The sequence below is a fragment of the Corapipo altera genome, unplaced genomic scaffold (genome assembly GCF_003945725.1).
Source record: "Corapipo altera isolate COAL_440 unplaced genomic scaffold, ASM394572v1 55, whole genome shotgun sequence".
NCBI lineage: Eukaryota > Metazoa > Chordata > Aves > Passeriformes > Pipridae > Corapipo > Corapipo altera.
In genome coordinates, this window is record NW_020884882.1 from 11420504 (window position 1) to 11441890 (window position 21387).

A 21387-nucleotide genomic window follows, 5' to 3' on the forward strand; every position below is an offset into this window, starting at 1 on the left:
ATTTAATAGCTGAAAAATATTCTTGATGTCTTTGGTAAATAAATGTCAAGCCTTAATTACACAGTTTGCTAACCCTGTTTCCCTAGGCACAGATGGTAGGGTCAGAAATGAGCCAAAGCAGACAGAAACTGTATTCCATATCTATTCTGAGGACTATCATAAGCCATCCTACTAGACAGGAGTATACACATAATTAAAAATTCATTTTATGGGGTCAGTGATGAAACAGAACTCAGATCTCTGGTTTCCCAAAGGAGCGATTGGACAACTAGATAAAGGAGAAGCTGTTCTAATTCCACAGAGAGTCCCATTAAACCTGTAATTCTATTCCCAACAACACAGCCTGATGCAAGAACCTCTACTGTGGTTGTTTGGTCACATCAGCTTCACCATTCCTCCTTTGGAGTGTCTTCTGACACAACTGAATTGGTGTCTGCTTTGTACACTTGTATTTTGATCATGGCACTGTACAAAGGGGATCAAGCTCAGTTAATTGCACACTTGTTAATGTTCTCTGGATAGATGTATTTTGTGAGAGATAGGGATTCTTGCACACCCCAACCCTGAGTTGCTCCTGTCTTCCTTGAGCTCAACCCCCTCCCAGGGCACTCCTGTCTTCCCTGAGCCCACTCCTAACTCCACGATAGATGGAGAATGGCCAGGCATGACTGTCCTCTCCCCAGCCCTATAGCACCCCCAGCCTGTAAGGGGGCCAGGGTCTCCTTCTCCTTGGCATGAGATGCTCCCAGCAAAGCACAGAGCCCACTGTGAGGAAAGTCTTCCTCCACCCAACAGCCACACCAGAAACAGGGAGCAGCACTTACTCTACATAGTAGACACCGTATACGGGATCCTCAATTTTCTCCCAACCAGCAGGCAACTCTGGAAATAGAAAAAGCATTACTGAAGCCTCCGATGCAGTTTTTCTCTGACAGGCAGCTGCAAAACTCATCAGTAGCTCAGGCTTTGCTTCAGACACTTTTCAGAATGATCACAGCCTCCTCTGAAAGGCTGGCACAGCACAGCACCAACATCCCAGCCTGTGCTCCCTGGGCTGGGTTAACACCTCACTGGGAAGAAGCCCATTCTAGCCCATTTTTGATTTGCTTTTTGCATTAAATGAGCAAATGCTCAATGTTCTGGGCATGTCTCAAGTACTCTCCTGGTTTCACCGCCAAGGGCAGTGGCTCTGGATGGAGCACTGAAGGGGAAGTCCCTGCAGGCAACAAGCCAGGGGCATTTCAACACCAACCTGTGAGGGTGTGTGAGACTATGGCGAGCAATTGTAGCCCACTGACAGAGACCACTTTCACCTCCTATACCAAGGCCAAGCCACCCATGCTCACAACTGCTGAAAACAGGATCTTTTTACTCCTCTCTTTGGGATTTGCATTGCTCAGCCATGAGCTCAACACAAAACACATCTTGAAACAGGACAAAGTGAATTTAACGTGAACACTCAGCATTATAGAACCCGTGCAAGTGGCTGGCACACACAGATGTATTCACTGTATAGCACTTAACGTAAGAACACATTGCCATAGTCACATGTAACAGAGACTTCCTTTTTTTAATTAGCATAATTAACAAAAAAGCAGTTCTGAAGATGAAGTTAACATTTGGAAATGTATCCACTTTTGTTCCTGTTGATTTTCTAGACTGCATATAGTACTTTAACTGTAATTACTAAATGTACATAAAACCACTTCAGCATCCAACTGAGGATTATTAAAGCTGTATGTATTACTTAAGGGCCTGATCCTTGTGCCACTCATTTAAACACAATGTTCCCATTGCCTGTGGGTAACGAAATAATCATCCTATTAACAATACAGAGTGGTGTGTTTGTGTCATACCGAGAAACAACTCAGAAAAAGGTTCTACCACACCATGGACTGTGCACATGTAGTCCCACAGACCCTGCACATTCATTTAAATTTTAGAGAAAGCAACACTGTTGGGTAATACTACAAGTTCAAATACTCCATGCAAGTTAATTCCTCAAAATTTATCATGAAATAGTCAAGACTGATAGCAATCTATGTTTGTTTATTATCAAATGCAAAGATTTATTTTCATTAATGGCACCAGTTGCTGAGCCAATACAATCAACAATGGCCCATTAACTAGAATAGCATTGCCATAAGGACAGAAATATCTCCAGACTGGAGAGGAACAGAATCTATACAAACACACATGGACTAATTACTCAAAGTTTATGTTTGTGTTCAGAGTTGGTTGGAGATCAGATGAAATCAATTTTCATAGGTTTTGCTCCACATATCCCTTATTTGCAGACAAAAGGTAGGTTTCCCATTCTTATCATTTTTTTATCCTTATTGGGTTGAACATCTTTGGATTCCTTGAGACATAAGCCATTAAATGCAAGCCAATGCTAACTTTTGGGCATGAAAAAACTCTATAATTTTATCAGCAGATCAAGCACTTCAGAAATAGATATTCCTTTATACCCTGCAAGTGTATGTGAGGAAAAAGTCAGAAAGCTAGAGGCCAATCTTGAAAGTCTTTTTGCAAAGGGAACTCTCAGGTTTGCAAAGGAGTCCCATAAGGTGAATACACTGTGGGACTGGCTTCCAGATTTTCAGTGCAATTAAATTAAGACCTAGCAGGAGATTGGGAAAATCACAGGTTGTGGCAGTCATTTAGCTTGTTTCACTATGGTGAAAGTAGAATGGTAAAGAGATCAAGCTGAGGTGGAAGAAAAATAAAAAGTCAATGAGGGAAGGGGGAAATAATGCACAAATGCCTTCAAATGAGTTTTCTACAGCTTTCCTGATAAATGTTTTTTTCTATTTTGGATTATTAAGTGATTTTTATTTTAAAAGGTTAAGCAAATTTTTTTTGCCTTTATTCTGTTCACAAAAGATTTTGATATTAAATTTTATTTTTTCTCTTTTAAGCATTTTCACATAAGATTAGAAAAACAGCACTTTCCTAACCCCAAAAATGGCATTATGCCAAAATCTTTACAGTTTACTATCTCTGCAGCTTTCTATTTAAGGAACATATCTCTACGTTTTCAGATGTAACAATATACAAAACTGCAGCTTTTAACACATTTCTTATTGATTATGTAGATGCACTTTCTGACTTCTACAATCTTCTGGAAGTTCTCTAAAACAAAAAACAATATTCTACATAGCCATGTTGCACAGTCTAGCTTCTTAGCTGCTTTAAATTATTCATCTCCCTTCTCTATCTCTCCTGCCAAACTGAAGATGACCCAAAGCATTAGATTTTATCACAAATATGAGATTTCCAAAAACATTTTGCATCATTAGGAGCCTGAGTGAGCCATATGGCTTTTATTTCGGTACATCCATGCAGCACCCTGCAGTCCCAGAGCATTTGTCAGCAGGTAAATTCAATGGACAAGTATCTAATTTCACAATTTTAAGCCTGAGATAAATACATTTATTCCTACTGAGATGCTCTAGTATCCTGCCCTACATACAGAGAGGCTGGATGAATTCCTAAAACACTACTTCTCCAACCACCAGGTATTTTAGTTGCATCCATGCATCACTATGAAGGAGTTGGAGAGAACGTCAGCACACTCAGCTCTTACTGCTCTTTGTGAGGCTAGGAGGGTCTGCCCATGCACGTGTTACATTCTACACTAAGGGTAAATTTGTGTGTCCTTTTGTTCAACCTTTTGTTAAAAGAGGTGGTCTATTACTCCATATTCAACACGTCTTGGCAAACAAGCAGGTCTGCAAATCCCCACTTTTTAATTACCTAATGTTTAGAACAAAAACTGCCGATAAGCTAAGGAGCTAAATATGTGTCACCAAGTAATTTATACTAACCATGAGTTTTCATGCCACCTCCCTAATGTTGCTGCAACGAATTGAGTAATTTGAAAACGTCTTTCTTTACACTGCAACATTTCAACACAGCTCAACAGCGTATTGATGGGCTGTGAGCTCAATAAAGCTTATCTGCATTAAAACAAAGGGAACATCTCGTGATGTTCCAGCAAAACACTTGTGTACGTAAGTGCCTGCAGAACTGGGGTCAGGCTTATCAATTAATGAGTTTCCCTGCATCTATTTTTTCAGCTCTTCTCTTGCACTAGATCCTGATAGCAGACTGAAAGAAGGGGTCATTTCTAATTCATTACTGCCTCTAAATTTGTGGGTTTTTTCATCCTCTCTCTCATTTTAAATCACTGTTTGTGTAGAGCTTCGTGAGAACCTTTTGCAGGTTGTTGGTGTGCATCCATCTACCTCTGATGTTACTTGGTCTGCTGCTGATTATTTGTATGAGCTGCACGTAACACTCATGTACCACTAAATAGAATGTATTCTTCTTTAAATTGTCTTTCAAATCCTTGCTCTAAAAGAAGTTAGGCCTCCAACATTATTCCAGGCATACTATTCAGAAGAACCACTCCTGGAGCTGTTGGCTGCTGATGCCATATCCATCACACAGAAGCAGGGAGCAGAATACACTTACTTGGAAGTCATTACAGAAACCAGAGGTTAATTCCCCAGTAATACAATTCCTCCAGTACGCAGAACTACGAACTGTAAGTACAGTCCTTTTTAAAAGCAATAATAGTCCTAGTGGAAATAAAATCCTCTGCAACCTCTTATCCTTTCAGCTTTCCGAGTGCACTAGAGCATAGCTGAACAGAAATAACAACTACCTCCACCATCAGTATAAACACAATGAGCACTGCTGAGATTAGATATCAAGACAGCATCCTTCACAAAAAGATGCAGCAAATAAAAGTGTACCACATCACTGAAAATAATCTGTTTATAAAATCACCGACTGAGGCACAATTTTCAGCTGCTTCATTCACAAGCTCAGCAGAAGCATCTGATGTAACACTTAAACTTTCTAAATCACACTCAGGTTCCACTGTCTGGAAAATGTCTTTGGCCCTGGTGAAAAAACATCATTAGCTACTTGATTCCAACTTCAGCATCTATAAGCTTTTTCCTGAAGCCAGTGATGCCAAAGGAAAAGCCCCCAGCTTCTGCAGGGTCCAGGAGGAAGCAGCTTCGAACCAACTTTGCAAGATTAAGGCCCTCTAGCTTTCTTCAAACTCTCAATTGGTAAGAAAACCACTGTAGATCTGAAGCTAGGGAAAGATTAATGCTAGGGAAGTTTTGCTGATAAATTACGCTTGTTGAAATAAAAAAACTGAAAGATGCAAAATGATACAAAGGAGAAAGTAAGTAATTAAAGGCTTAAAACAGTGCACTTGAAGTCAAACATCAAAACGAGAGATGGATGATTTACCTAGTTCACTGTCCAGTTCCTCCGTGTGTACCCCTTCTTCTCCAAGGGAAGAGCAGTAAATGAGACAGAAAAAATTAAAAGAAAATTTCAGATACCAGCACCAAGCAAGAAATTCCCTACAGCAAACAGCAGAACCGGCACTAATTTTCTACAGACCAAGCCCAAGCTTTCCATTTATCACACTTCAGTGATCAGAATATTGATGGATCTGATGAAGATAATGAAAAAACTGGTTCTTGCACTCTCAAAACATCTGTATCAATGGACTACTTCCACGTCATGGCTTGATATGGCAAAATCATGCATTTGTGTTGTTCTCACTGTAGTGAGGCTTCCCCCTCAGATCTGCACACTCCGACCTTCGCAATCCGTTCTGCAGACACATGGATCTATCAGAAGGCCAGATATGAATACTAATGAAAAAATCTGAGAGGAAAACCTTGCATCTAAATAAGGACTAACGTAGCAAGATTTTCAAGGAAGTACCTAAATTTATGTGCAAACAAGGTCCAAATGACTTCACTGTCCTACTCAGATGATTTAACACAGGCATGAAGTGCCTTGTATAACTGGAGGCACAGATCCTCACTACAGTCCAGATGCACTGGTGAGGCATGTATAGGAATGCACCAGTTTTAGCAGGGCACCTGGGACAAAGATCACATAATTTTTCAAAGACACAAAGCCATCAATATTCGCTGTTGCTCCATTTATCATTATCTGCTCCATATTCATAAGTTAACAGTGACACAGATGATTAAAGTATTGCTTAGCCTATAAATAATAATAATGCAGTCTGAAAATGAAAGATGGTGACAAAACAAGAACAAAGATGGTAAAAACAATCTTGGACCTAATACAGCAAAGTTTAAGCCACATAAATTAATGACAGAACCAACCAGAAAACGTAGAGTCACAATATTGCTTAGGAAAATCTGGACACCCAAAAAACCACTTGCACAACCTGTTTGCAAAATATTCTACCAACAGTTGTTTGGGACCACTAGTGTGAAATACAAATTGCAATTTCCTTTGATACCCTTAACAACTGGAAACAAGCAAAAACGTGTTAGGGACACATATCCTGACGAAGCAAAAACACAAAGCAACTGCAACCAAACAAATCTGAAACGACATCTAACATTTATAAAGTCCACAAACAGGATGGGATTGAACCTGACAACTCACATGCACACACACCAAACAGAACAGAGGAGTCATCCCACTGACTTCAGTGGAATGACACCCAAAAGTGACCCTTGCTAAAAACTGTCCAGCTTCTATGATGCAGCAAAACTAACCTCACCTCTTCATTTTTTTGAAATATAATTATTGTTATGCGCTAAGCAAGATCAGAGCAGACAAACAAAGCAGTGCACTGCTGTAACTATGAAGCAACTGGTTTAACTACTGAATGTTAAAAATATCCATTAATGAGCAACTCAGTGAATGAAGTGAAGGGGTGTGTGGGAAGATGAAATTAGCTGATTTTAAGGAGTTGATAAACAAAAATGCCACTACTCTTCAAAATTATGAACTCAATGAAATACAATAAATAATACCAGCTGTATGTTTCTAATACCAAGAAAATAAATTATTCCAATGTTTGCTTTACAATTGCTAAGAGGACAAAAGATAGACTTTCCCTTCTGTGAGACCTAAAACTGTTTAATAGAGGAGCTTGGTCACCAATTGTAGCCTCATCCTACCAGCTACTCCTCGCCCTGGCACAGCATGGGACACACTGACTCACAGTGGCACGTGCCACTTGTTGGCATCACCAGGGACATGGATGTAGTGGGAGTGTCACTGGTAGAGAATGCCAGGAAAGCAGGAGGGAGCTTTGCCTGCATACATATGTTATTACTTAATTTTGTTCCAGTTATGGTGACCCAGCGACATATCCACTTATAGAGGCAGAGCAAGGCCTTCCCTAACCCAGCTCCCTCTGCCCGTTCTTGACAAATGATGCCAGTTGCCAAGGACCTGAAATAGGGGCCAGTTTGGTTTTTGCCCAGGCTTTTCAAATCCCTGTGGTTTAAGGGTAGGCTGCACTGTGCACTAGGAAGTGGGTGACCTGCTTCATCACGGTAGCCAAGGCTGCACAGGTAAATTCTCACATCATGCAAAATCTCCCATGTGAAAGAAAGCAGAGGTCGAAAAACTGCATGTGCAAAAATAATAACAGCAGTTCTGGAGGCCAGAGTTGAACCTACCACTGAAAAGAGATTGAGTTGATTCTTTCCTGAAATAAAATTGTAATTTGTACTGAGGTGATGGACACTAGCAGGAGGTTAATCATATTATGAAAACTAATTTTACAAGGACAGCACCTGATGAAGCAAACCCTTCCATTTTTAAGACATGATACTATGACAGCGTTATGTTACCCAAAATTATGCAGTCGAATACCATCACCTTTCCTGGTCAGTAGAGCAACACTTCCACACAGGTTTTCCAAACATTTATTTTCATAATTCCTTTTTTCTTCCAGCATCTCTGAAAGGATGCAAGGAATGAACCTCCTGTAACACTCCTGCCTGTGGCTGCTCTAAATCGGACAGTGGCTTGCATTTCCAACATCTCAAGGAATACAAAATCTTATCAGTGTAAATTTTCAGTGTCAAAAATCCACACTTTCAAATGGAATTTGTTTTCAGCAATCGTAACACTACATGGACAGTCAGAATTTAACAGCAGAAATGAAGCAATTGAACTATTTCTGCTCAAACAAAGAAATAACAACATAACTCTTTCAACCCATGTACAGCAGGTGGTTGAAGCGCAACACAAATGGATCAAGCAGAGACCCAGTCGCTCCCTCCTATACAGAGATCCAAGGAGCAAATATGTTGGTCAGCTTTGAGTCTTGTTCAGCATCAGTGACTTTTCAAATGCCTTTGCAAAAACAGAGGCCTCTTACTCGTAGCACCTCCTTGATTTTCATTAAATGATCTGACAACTCAACGCTTATTTTACATCCACGGTGACTTTACAACAAATAACGGATATGTCTCTATGCACTTGTTGATAAACCCTTTTCTTAAAAAAAAAGTCTTTCTGAACACACAGGTTATTAGAAAGATAGAAGGGAAAGGAAGAAAGTTACCTAGAAAGGGATGAAACACATTATTATTTCACCATTTTTAGTCTCTTACCATCATCTTCACATTCTTCTAGAGGCTTCTGCTGTTTGTTCAGGCACCGTGGATCTAGCCAAGATGTTGTTTTTGTGTTATGGCTGGAAACCAAAAATGGAAATATGACCTTTGTTAACAAACCAGAGCTGAAGTATCCATGACATAAAAGTATACATTCTCTTTATTATTCAACAGACCTGAAGGCATACTTTTGATCCAGAGAAACAGCTCTACAATTTGATGTTTTGCAAACTAGTCTACCAAATCACAAGAACTCTGGCATTGAAAACACAAAGGTAAAAAGTGAAAACATACAAATCAGCATTCCTGACCAGAAGGAGGCACACAGAAGCTGCAATATTATAAATTTCCAAACTTCCGTTTTTGGTGGCTTGTTTTTTTAATTCCAAGAGCTGTCTCTAAGCCAAAGACAGAAGTTTCCCTTCCTCCCTAAACTATGCAGTGACCTTTGTTCCTACAAAAGACCTTTGACATGTCTAGAGTTCACCTAAGCATTAGTCAAAAACAGCTTCCAAAGTGAAAACTTTATAATTACAGAAATAAAAGTGTTCCGTCAAAGCCTTTGATGGAAGTTGAACAGCTTTACTTTCAACTCTTCCTTTCTTCAAGTCCCCTGACAGTATCATGATGCCAGTCCCAGTGGTGAAGGCTGTATAGTAAACAGGTTTAAAATACATTTCTCTAGAAGTTATTTTCTCCCATAATTTCATTTGCATAAGCAGACAATCTGGCAATAAAATGCCTCTTCTACAACCTGGTGTCATCTTAGACATAACCTGCAAAGATATCCCTCCAGTCCCCGAGGTATCACTTATCTAGCTTAGCCTTTAACACTGCTTAACAGTTTTAAGTTTCAATACCATAGTAATGCTATTTACTTCTCCTTCAAGGTCTCAAAGAGGTTTACAAACTGAACTTTAGCCTCACAACAGTCTCATGAGGCCGTGATTCCCTGAGGAACTAACAACCGACCAGCAAACTTGTATTGTACTGCAAGAAAAGGGGACAGCCCTGCTCCTAGGATCTGAGTCAGTAAATAAAAGGTCCTTGTTTTACAAATCCTACTACCCAGCCCTCCCAAGGCAGGATGAGCAAATGTTTTTAATCTTTATGCATGCTTCAGAGCAATTAATCGCCAACTAGAAAACTGAATGGCAGAAATTCAGAAAGTCAGGCACATTAAAAGCAATAAAGCAGAGGGGGTCTGCCAACTTATAAATAAGCAAGTCAGTAGTCTAGCTGAGAAAGAGGGCGGTGGGAGGAGAGCAGTAGAATATTTGCATATTTCTTGCAATTTTGTCTCGCTAACCAAAGGCTCACAACAGTGTAGTTTGCTGAGGCACAGAAAATTTAGCTAAACACCTTTCAGATCATACACTCAGAGGGACAGGATTGTGTTACACCTGCAACATGCACAGATCTACACACAGGGTAACGAGGGACTGGGATACACTGGGTAATGAAAATCCCAATTAAAGCACCAGAGAAACATATCTCAACAGCCAAATTGCTTCAGCTACAAGACATCAGGATTGGTTATCTGACACACAGTTCTGGTCCCACTGGACCTGCACTGGTTCTGTGCAAGCAGCTCAGGTGCTCTCATGCTGCTCCCTTCAGCACCGTGGTTTGATACCCAAAATGCCATAGACATTGGTACAGACATCTGAGCCAGCTTGGGTCCACACAGCTCATTAGCTCGCTCTCCTAATTTGATACAAATCAAACTAAATGGTTTCCAGGCTCAGGGTGTCCTTAGAATTAATAGAACTGCAGTCATTCAGTGCTGCATCCATGCTAACACGTTCGTGCACAAAATCAGCCCCATGTGTACGTTCCCCCAAACTGGTCAATCTGCACTGCAGGGAGGGAGCAGCTGGTGCTACCAGAGCTTCACGTCAGGCAGGCAGTTGTGTATGCAGGTTACGTTTTCCCACCACATACATAATGCTCCTGCAAAAGGTCTGAAAAGTTATTTAAGGTGCTACAGTCCTGCACTGCTAAGAGAACACAGAGAATACAGCAGCCATGGAGATGGCTTTGGGGAAATCAGTGGCAGAACCTCTGACTGAAGCGCCTGTAAGGAAGGACAGCAGGGGTCCATGTGGGGTCAAAAAGAGGAGCAACTGACTGCTTGGGCAGCATTTAGTGCTCATCATCTGTCCTCCTCCAGGGAGGAAAATGGCAGGCTGGATGGGCTATTACTCAGGCTGTGTTCTATATATAAAGGCCAGAAAGTACGTCAAAGAACGAGGCACCCTGAGGACACAGTGAGGGGCAGAATGCCCCGTTCGGGCTGATGTACACATTTCAGTTCCATCTGATGAGAATTAGCACTGTGCCTTCTCGACTTTGGCTTACACTGGGGGGGGTTGGTGGAGCCTCTTCAGGTAATTGAGAACGCCCTGGAAAATGGCCTTTTTTTACATCAGCACTCTCCCAGTTGGGGAAGGCTGCCGCAGTGCTCTCAGTTCATCCCAGCTCCTCAGTTCTTCTGGTACTCTTCTCTAATGTGCTCCCCCGCCACTGCAGCCAAGGGAAAACCTGCTCTGATGAACCTTTTCATGGCCCTGTCCAAAAGTCCCCTCTCTTGATAATGAGGCAGGACTGCTGGCCCTTACTGCCCTGACCCAGCATAACTCTCCAGAGCACCAGAGGGGCAATTAGTAGAGAAGGTTCTTCTGCACTAACCAGTCACTGGCTTCTGGTACCCAGAGGATATCAGGTTCCACAATTGCATTAAACAGACCATCAAATCCAAAATCAATTCCTAGCCCCCTCCTCTACTATGGCAGCTAGGGACTTGAGTTTCAAAGGCTAATTGAATGTTAATGTCTAGCTAAGCTCTGTGCAAGAAATCTCTTCCACTAATAGGTCCTATTTTATAAGCTACTCCTATCTCAATAAATTTAGACAAGTATAATTAGAGACTATTATTTATGGCATGAAAAAAATCAATATCATCATAAAACTGCTGACAGCACTCAGCTCTTAGGCAAAGACTGCAGAGCACAAGGTACTTGTGTTTAAAACTTACTGCGCCTACTCTGCACTGAGCTATTCCTTCTGCAAACCACTGGAGCACATGGACATGTTTGGCCCATTTGCTCTGAGGAGGGGACAACACACAAAGTCCATCCCTGGCTCTGCTGCTGCCTGCACACAGGAATTGGAGGAATCCCCTTCCGCTGCATTATGCACAGAGGCAGGCGCCAGAAGTGAAGTCTCAGCCCTTTCAATTAGGAGCTTTCATTCCACCCATGAAAACAACTGGCCCGTATTTTATAAGTGTCTGTTGCTTTTGTAACTACCCTCATAAAGCAAGCAATTCCCACTGCCTTCGAACTCAGGAGTAATTTGGATGTTAATCCAATCAGGAAATGCAAACCCCCTTCCGAAGCAGTGAAGAACAACAGCTCTGCACCATAACTGTATACACTAAATATTTAATACACACGCATACACACACAAAATGCATCCACGGAGGTTTACTTATGCCTAGGGAGAGGGAGAGGGATGGAATTAGAACAACAAAAATGTGCTTTACTCTATAAAATAGACTTCTCCGTTCTCGGTGTAGGCCATCTCCCAGTTTTCCGGCAGAGGACCTAGGTTATCCTCGGCAGAAGGAGGTAGGTATTGAGGGAGGTTCTGAGATGGTTCCGTGGTGGGAACGTTGGTGTGGCTATCAATCACAGACGGTGGGGCTGTCTCTCTCACGATATGCACGTTATGCTCGTCTTGGTCACCAGACTCTGCTGTAGAATAAACAAGCACAGATAAAAGTGAAAATCAGTCTTTTTCTCCTCCTGTTTGCTCTTCCAGGTTTATCCTAGCAGTCTTCCTCTCCTTGCTTTTTAATTCACAAGACAGAGCAACAGATGAACCGAGGGCAGAGCCTCGGCAGTCTTCTTGCCAGCAGGGACGAGCTTGCTTTGCCCACACACACTCTGCCAGCCAGACCCCAGCCAAACAAATCAGGAGCTGTGATCAGCTCCTATGTTCGCTCTCACAGGCCCTGCTGAGGTACCAAATTCTTCCAAGCTGTCAGAGGCGAGGGCTCACTGATGTAGATGAGTTCAATGGGCTTTTGAGCAGGTTTACAGGTTCACTCCTGCAGTGCTGATTGTGGGACAGGGATTAGGAGAATAAAATTTCCTGTTTGAAGAATGATCAAAAGGGGAGATTTTTACAAATGCAAAAGGTTGCCAGAAGCTCAAAGTCAACAAGTTAATGGTGAAAGTCTTCACTGCAGTGTGTTATTTTAAATTAAAAATTAAAATGAATATCAGCACTGCATGACGTGTCCACATGTTGCTGCTCACTAGTGCCTGTTCTTGCTATCTGAGGAGGTTTACTCCATGGCTCATCATTATATCCTTCCAGTCAAAGTCAGTCAGGAATATTTTAAGATGTAGCTGGCCCTTCTCCCTCTAAGGAAACACTTCTGATGCTTGTATCTATGCAGCTTTGAGCTGTATCCATGAAACACTGCTGCTCATTCCCTCCATCCCTAATCACAGTAAATGCTCCCCAGGAAACAGGTCTGTGCCCCTAATTCCTTCACAGAGAACTTTTGGCAACAATAGACAAATTCTAAAATAAACCCTGTGTCTCCCAAAGGGATTTCCTCTGTTTGGTTCCTGCAGGTATTGAAAATTTATGGCAGTACATCCCCTGAGAATATCAGTACAAGCAGCAGTCAACACACTGAGCAAAAGACAGAGATCAGTGTTACCCTCTGCCAAGTCCCCATGGAGTGGGGCTCCACAGACAGAACCTCAACCCTGCTCTCCAGACCAGAGACCATGGACATCACCCACTCACATCCCACAGCCTTGGAAATAGCTCCTGCACTATTCTAGTTTGTGTGCTGCCATTACCAAAAGACAAGATACTGAACAGAATAAACTGGGAGAAACAGGAAAAAAAATATCTATACCAGTACTCTCAGTGCCTGCTTTTCAGCCTTCCTAGTGTTTGATATTTTTAGGTAGAAGATGACAAGATAAAGAAGTATGAGTGAATCATCGCCAGCTTAAAACTGAGAGTATAAACATGCCAAAAATCTGAAAAACACAAGTCACCGAGAGGTCTTCTAGGGAAGCAGGAGCATTTTAATATGGCTAGCACACTTACATGTGAAATAAGCATAAGGAATAACTTTGGTATATGAGAAATAACTCTTTTCTTGATTCTGTGCCCATTTAATGAAGGCAAGGGGCCAGGGTGTGATAATGTTGTGACAAATGAGCTGCATCTTCCAGTATTTCATCTTGTGAAGGAAAACAAGGAAGAGAAATGATGCTCAAGCTACTTCAGGGGCACCAAGCTGAGATGGGCAGCAAAGAAGACAGCATCTCCCACCAGTTACCTCCCAAAATCAGACCCCTATGACAAAGGCTGAGGCTGCTGCCATGTCACAACAATTCAATTCTTGAAACTGGGCTGAGGAAGCAATGCTCTAAGTGCTAACAAATACTAGAATTGAGGACATGGGGAAGAGCTCTTGCCCCTCAGAGCTTCACAAACTTCCAGCTGATTTCTGTGGGAACGCAGTGATCTCCAACAGTGTTTTGCTCTGAATTTGCCTGCACATCTCTTGACTTTAGATTGCAACAGTTTCCCGTGATCTTTAAGCTGGTGCTTGATGGTAGTCATGGTGGGACTGAGATCTGTGTTCAGCAGGACACAAGGCCTCCACAAAACACAGAGCTTGCATCCAAGCTTCAGATCTCATTCCTGCAGCAAGCAGCCCTAGATTTGCTGAAAGGTACCTTGGAGAAGAGGACCTTGAAACTGTATGTGATGGGCAGCTCTAGATGCAAGGAAGGGGAAGAACAGCAACGTATTTAGTAAGCAGCAATAATTAATTTCAAATGTAATCCTGGTTGAGTCATTCCATACTGTTTATAACTGTCAGCTAGAGCTCAACTCTTCCTTGACCTTTCTGCCACTAATGGATTTGAGCTTTTCCACATTTCTTTCTCATTCAGCTCAATCCCACAAGGCCTTTCTGGAAAGACACAACTGTGCGTGTGGTTGTCCACACCTGGACATCTTCCATTCAAGTGCTGGCCAGCTCTGTTTGAGGTTTGACAGCTTTGCAGAAAACACATTAAAAACAACACACCCCCTGTCAAAACACCCTCCAAAAACCTTCCCCACGTATCCTAATTGACGGACTGCGATATTTTTGCTTTACCTGTGAAGCTACTGCTCATTTCAGGTACATCATCCTCTTCCTCATTCTCTGTATGCACTATGCCAGCATTTTGCATATCATTGTAAGACTTGGTTCGCTTTGGAGTCGACTGCTTGGAGCCAGACTGCAGGTTTTGCAAAGCATCGGTGGAAGTCACTTTCCCACTGAGGGGCTGGCTGGGAGGCTTGGGCGTTCCATAATAGTTACCTAGGCAATAGAGACACATTTGCATCTTCACAAGAGAACAGTTTATAGCAGCAAGGCTTCTATTTTATTTTCTTTATGGTTCCATTAAAATTTCTGCCCCTCCCCACAAATAAGTAAACAAATAAGCTGACGCACGCCATTCCCATTTCTGGGGGTGCATATTTCATCTCTGCAGCAGACACAGAAATATTTCTTCCCCTTTTAGTTATTGTCGAATCTGAAAGGAGAGGCAATGGTTGCATTGTTTAGGTGCACTGAGCGTACATGGGCTAAAACAAAAGGCAGTCATGGTGAATAGCAAAACTTCATCTCGTTACATCTGAATTTCAATTAGTAGCCTTTTTACATGTGTGCTCCCACACAATGCTGTGGCAGATCTGGAGTGAGCCCTGCAGAAAATAAAAAATTCATGACTGCTATCACCAAGAGAAGTGATGAAAGGCTCGATGGCCTGCTTTAATACACAGGTTCTTTTAGGGGGGATGTTGCATTCAGAAAGCAAAAAACTACTCTCTCTCTCTAAAAGAAAACTTTGTCAGAGGAGAGAAAAGACAAGATAACACGTGGCACTGCTTTCTTCAAAGAGGAAATTCAGCAGTTGGGTCAACTTGGTCAGAAGTGAACAACCAGACCTTATAGTTAAACTTGAAGGAACAAAGATGCACCAACAGTTACACAAATACACAGCTCTCAGCCATCACCAACTGTGATGGAAACAGAGTAAAGTGCTCCCCTGTCATTTTAAGTGATTGTGGAAGAAACACAGAATAAGTGCAGGTTCATTGATGCCAGAACCACACAGAGGTATTTCACTGTCCCTGTTTCACTTCACACCACAGCAGTGATTCATTTGCCCTGACACACTCCACAGGAACCTCAGGTCTGGAATCTATTCCTGCAGCACTTAGTATTAAAGGAATTCAGACCTATTGCAAGGTGCATCTTTTACTTTTTACACAATGTTCTGCTATATATAACTGTTTTACATAAAAATCTCCAAAATTTTCCCTTTCAGGAATTATTGATAATTTTTGTTTGCCACCTTTGGATTCCAAGGGCAGATTTAAAAATTAACCCTATACCCTCTGGCATGATAAAACATAAAGGATGCCCTCCCCTATAGCTTCAACTGCGGGAACAGTGCAAAACTCTTCTCTAAAATATACATTTACATTTATTTACATTCTTCATCGATCTCCACAGGCTATGTATAACCTGAGAGCATTATTTTTCAATTTTTCAGTACATATTTTCTCAGCCAGTGTGGGAGATGATTGTGTTTGAGACCATCTAAGGAACCTGAAGGTGCACAAATCCACAGGACCTGATGAGATACATCTGCAGGTCCTGAGGGAACCTGGATGAAGTTGCTACGTCACTTTCCATCATATTTGAGAAGCTGTGGCACTCCGGTGAAGTTCCCACTGACTGGAAAAGGAGGAACCCAACCCCCCTTTTTTAATATAGGAGGATCCAGGGAACTACAGGCCAGTCAGTCTCACCTCTGTGCCTGGCAAGATCTTGCAGCAGAGCCTCCAGGAAGGAAGATCATCAGGACCAGGAATCATCCTGGCTTAGACTGGCAGAGTCCATCTGGGAAGACCACTTAGGACACATCACACGTTGCTATCTTTCCCCCTCACTGTTTCCCATGAGGTGAAGAAGTATTTCTTACAGAGCTGAAGCTGGAGAAGTCAGAGCAGCTCCTCCCTCCACGCTTTTGCAGCCAGAGTACTAGGACAGCAACACGTGCAGGTTTGCCTTAGCAAGGTGTGTCCCAGCCTGTACACAACGTTGTGGATTCAGCTCCCCAGGAGCAGCAACACTCCGCAGTGCTTTCATCTTCTGTTCATCATTTCAGAATCTTAAATGTACATTGATGCATAATTTATGGGGGAAAGGAAATTACTTCTTCTGCAAAGAGCCTCTAATGGGTACAGAGGCTCCGCAAGCAGGTTGCAGTCTCTGCTAGAGAAATAATTCTTATGCTCTACATACTGCAGGACTATTTTATATAAAAAGAGGAGGAATGGGGGAGAGAGAGTGCAAAGGGAAAATACAAAAGTAGGTGGGCAAACAAAAAGGATAATTAACCCTGCTCCCACCTATCCTCTTTGGCATTTCTCATGAACAATCACGCTATTCTGGGATTTTGGGGTCCTTTTTTAGGTTGTTTCTTTGTTTTTCCAGGGGAAAAAAGAAAGTGTTTTTTAAGGATATAAACTGCTAAGCAAGGAGAGCCATGTGTGTGCCATACACATGAAAACAGCTTTTATTTATGGCACTGCACATCACTATTTTGTGGTCTGTTGTAAATAGTTAAATCATTTAGGATGGATGCAAGAAGGTGAATGAAGGGGATATATAGATGTTAATAGTATGGGTTTTATTTCCCCTGGACAAGAACATAGCACAGATGTTACCATTCCTCTTCCAATTACAGAGAAATATATGATTATATCTTTGAATTTTGTTCCTCTTCAGTTCCTCTAGCAACAGCAAGGCTGGAGTTCCTAACAGTCCACAGAGAGTTGTTCCTCAGCAGAAAAACAGGCTTCTCTAAAGTATTTCAGATTTTCTTACACAGAAATCACTAGTCATTTTTCAACCAGCCATGGTTGTTGACACTATGATTAATGAACAATTATTTTCTATGAAGACAGTGTTCTATCTTAGAGGATCCCTCTAAGTATACAAGAGCATATAAAAAGAGTAAATATGAATTTGAAACAGAGCATGGCTCTGCATGTGTGGGTTTTATGGGAAATGCAGCCATTGGGGCTGAACTTTTCTTTTTTCTCCACAGGAGGCAGATTAAGCCTGAGTCAATATTCTAAAAAAAAATCACAGCTCTTCCTTCAGATTCACACAAGGACAAACAGGCTGGGGAAATAACCCAGCTTATGATGAAAATCTTCAAAAGAATGCTCCAAACCAGCTTCCAGGTGACACGGAGAATGAGAGAAAATGGAAATACTATTTTTTCCTCATAATTGCTGGATGTAGTCAGACCTATTTTTCTTCTCTAAGAAGTTATTTTTGAAAACGTGGCACATGGGCCTGAGTGTGGGGGCAGACACACTATTAGGGGTGGCTGGTACCTAAAATTATCATCAAAACTCATGTTTCATCCTAGAAATTGGAAAGAGAAAATATTTACCCTGTGACTCAGAAATCCAAACGTGCCCCATTAACAACAGTGAACAGCCCAGCAAGAGTTTTACAACACTCAGACTTGACATTATTCATTCAAATTAAATCTGCCAATGTTTACGAAAAAACATACATTTAAAAATATGCTTTAACTGTGTTTTGCAAGCCACTTGTAAGCCTAAAGAAGGGGCTAACTCCACAGCCAGTGTAATTTGTACTGAATATCCAATCAGCTCTAATTATTAACAGCATGTTACATGTGCATACACAAGCATCTGTCATCCCAGAGGATCCCAAAACATTTTCTGAAGTCAGCACAGTAGTTAAGGCAGGACTCCCCGGGGTGCTGAGCTCAGGTGAAGCTCTGCAAAACTTCTGAGGACCGTGACCCCAACAGGATGTCTCAAAGCTGGAAAGGAACAGCCTGTCTCCCAGACAAAGGAGATTTCTTGAACAAGGCGGCAGGAAACCCTCTACTTTTCTGTGGAAATGCCAGTTCTGAAGCAGCCAGCATGGCATAAATGGCACTTTCCCATGTCTAATTCCTATGGGAACGGGGCTTCTAAGTTTACCCTCTTCTCAATCCCATTTGAATCCTGCCTACAGCAACTGAATTAATAGCTAATAACAATGCATTCACTCAGCAGATGCACATACCATTAACTGAATCCCTTGTCATCACCTTTCACTAACCCTTATTTTATTCAGTCCCTTGGTGCTTAATACTTATTTAACCACAACTGAAGTTTGATGGCAGCTTTTGCAGCCAAATCCATGACTTAATACATGCACTCTTAAAGCACCACTCAGGAGAGTGGACAAAAATAACAATAGTGAAAAAAAAAAAAAAACCAACCAAAAAAAACCACAAACCCCAAAAAACCCCAAACCCAAGAAAAGCTATTTGAAATGAGTTGGTTTCTTTTCATCTCCTTATCTCCAAGTGTCAGCAGCTTACACATTTTAGCATCATGCACAGTAATCAGACTTTGGTAACAGCTTATCACAATAATAAGACAAGTTCCCATCATCATAACACTTATTCCTCTGCCAATTCAAGCAGTGATCACAATCAATGAAAGTAATCTACAGCAGCTTCCACCCTGTCCAGCAGTTTCTGAATTAAAGCAATGCTGTCAGCCAAGAGAACTTTCTTTTAAAGTTTTAGAGACCAAGTGGTAATGGAGAATTTGCTTATATGTCAAGATAACAAAACATTCTTATTAAATATACCCCTGGTGGGAAGTAAATTCACAAACAACCCTAAGGTGTTTATGTCACTTGGAATTTGAAATGCAGTTCACAAAAATAGCTATCCCTAAGTAAAATAACTATAAGTCTATTCCATAAAGATTTTTGCCATTCACTATTCAATTCAGTTTGGGTTGAAAGGGTTCCATCCAGCCAAGATGCTGTTTCTGGAATGGACAGAAATGGACAAGAACAGAGGCACAATCTAACAGGTTCACAAGTGGTTTCCTTGTGGAGAAGGAAGAGGAGACCCTGGAGTCTGCCGAGGTGGGGACAGGGTGGCAGAGCTGACATGGAAAGGTAGAAGAAGGCAGAGGAGTTGACTGCAAGGTCAGACACGAGCTTGACCATTAATCCTAATGGTACAACATCAATTGAAGAATGTGGTCCCAAACCATATATTTGAGTTACTTTAATCTGTAGGTGTTTGCTCTGCAGCTCTTCTCTTTCCTGGTGTGAAGAGATTTATGCCTGGGATTGGGAATGTATTTGTATCTCAGAAAAGGACCAAGAAGAGTTCATGCAGTTCTGAATTTACTGATGCCTACTTGTGAAGCCTCATTTTGCAATTATAAAAAATCCCATGAAACTCAAGAGTCTCTGTGTAGCACAGAGGACCCTGCGTCCATGTCAAGTGCATCTGATCTTCAAAGTGACCACTCTGTGTTACAAAGACTCCATTCATAGCTCATGTTTTAAAAAGCAGTTCATAGTTTACTGTCTTGCTGCAAATGAGTATTTTGGGAAAAAAAACCTCGGAGATAAGCAGCAAAATTAAGCAAGGCCTTGACACGAAGACTTGAAATGCAATTATTAATGTAATTGTTTTCTTTTCTGAGACACAGCTCTTCTCTGCACTGTACAAGAACAGAAACAATTGACCCTTAATTTTAGCAGAAGAGCTTCTGCTCATCTAATCCACAAAGAGTGCTTGTGTCTGATTAACACAGGATGAATTGGTTCCTGGGAGCAGAGTTCCTGCCACAGTGTTTTGTCTGTTCTCTTCCCAGATCACATTCTGCTACAGTTTTCCACATTTAGATGACAGATCTGGCTGCTGTCTGTGGGATTCACCTAGCTGCAACTGCACATTGATTAGCAATTGCCTTGAGGAAATTCAGAGTATCCAGGCAACCAGGAGGAGGCCACGGATACAGCATCTGGATCGGAAGCAAAACAGGCAATGAAGGAGATCTCAGAGAAATTAACCTATGATATATGCATTTGCTTTAAATAGCAGATTTGCTGTCAAGTTTTTCAGTTATTAATGGTGGGATTAACTGAAAGGTCAGTTCGGGTTTCCTGTTAAATATGTCAAACTGTTACAATCTGCACATTTCAATTTATGTCTGAAATTTAACATATACTCCAATTAGTGTCCTAAAGGCAATGGCAGCATGGGAGAAAGTCACCTACACAAAAAATCACTCTTACTGTGTTGAGATATCGCTAGGTATTGCCACATGCTATTGTGCAATGATACTTAAATAAATAAGCAGTAAGGCCTTGGTAGCATGGGTCATGATGAGGCTATGGAAGCTCAGTGTTTCATGAGACCAGCTATATTATGCCAACTGCTATATCCACATGCAAATAGATAAAAAAAAATTCATAGGGAACATAAATGAGCATGTGCTTGTGGATGGCTTATACAGAAAACAGGAGAAGCAGCTGAAAACACCCCACCTAGCACAAAGAAGTAGGACTAAAGAAAATACCACGTCAAGCCACTGCAATATGCAACCCTTCTTCTTGCAAATACTTAAACATTCATATATATATATATATATATAGTCCAACCATGAGGATGTGTCCCACTAACACCTTCCCTCTGCGGAAGGTGGTGGTGTGTGTATGGCAGCTCACAGGGAGCTCTGCAGTGGCTGGGAAATGCCACAGCCTGTGGAGGCTGGGCTGCCTCTGCAAAGAAGGAGCTGGATAACACCAGTGAGGAGCAGCTAATTCTAGAGTCTGAAGAACACCCACTACCAAAAAACAACCCCAAAATATGCCTGGCTGCCATCTATCAATGGACTACCAGGAACAGCCTTTAACACATCAGACTGTGTTTAGAGAGCAAATGATACCTTAAAATAACTTAAACTTTAATTTAGGAAAACAGCAACTAATTCACTG

The 21387-nt window shown here is 41.6% G+C and overlaps 1 protein-coding gene across 29 annotated transcripts in view; it reads right to left on the reverse strand.

Annotated features, from left to right (window-relative positions):
• Window positions 1-21387, reverse strand: part of MAGI1 (membrane associated guanylate kinase, WW and PDZ domain containing 1) — a 336815-nt gene that overhangs the window by 61902 nt on the left and 253526 nt on the right. For 15 of the 29 annotated variants that reach the window (XM_027640093.1, XM_027640094.1, XM_027640091.1 and 12 more), the window contains exons 4-8: window positions 14641-14847; window positions 11983-12193; window positions 8433-8515; window positions 5275-5313; window positions 825-882 (exon numbers count right to left, since the gene is read on the reverse strand). In XM_027640093.1, coding sequence (XP_027495894.1) covers window positions 825-882; window positions 5275-5313; window positions 8433-8515; window positions 11983-12193; window positions 14641-14847 — 598 coding nt within the window. The remainder of the gene's footprint in view (window positions 1-824; window positions 883-5274; window positions 5314-8432; window positions 8516-11982; window positions 12194-14640; window positions 14848-21387) is intronic. The other 14 variants (XM_027640110.1, XM_027640108.1, XM_027640105.1 and 11 more) reach the window with 4 other exon arrangements.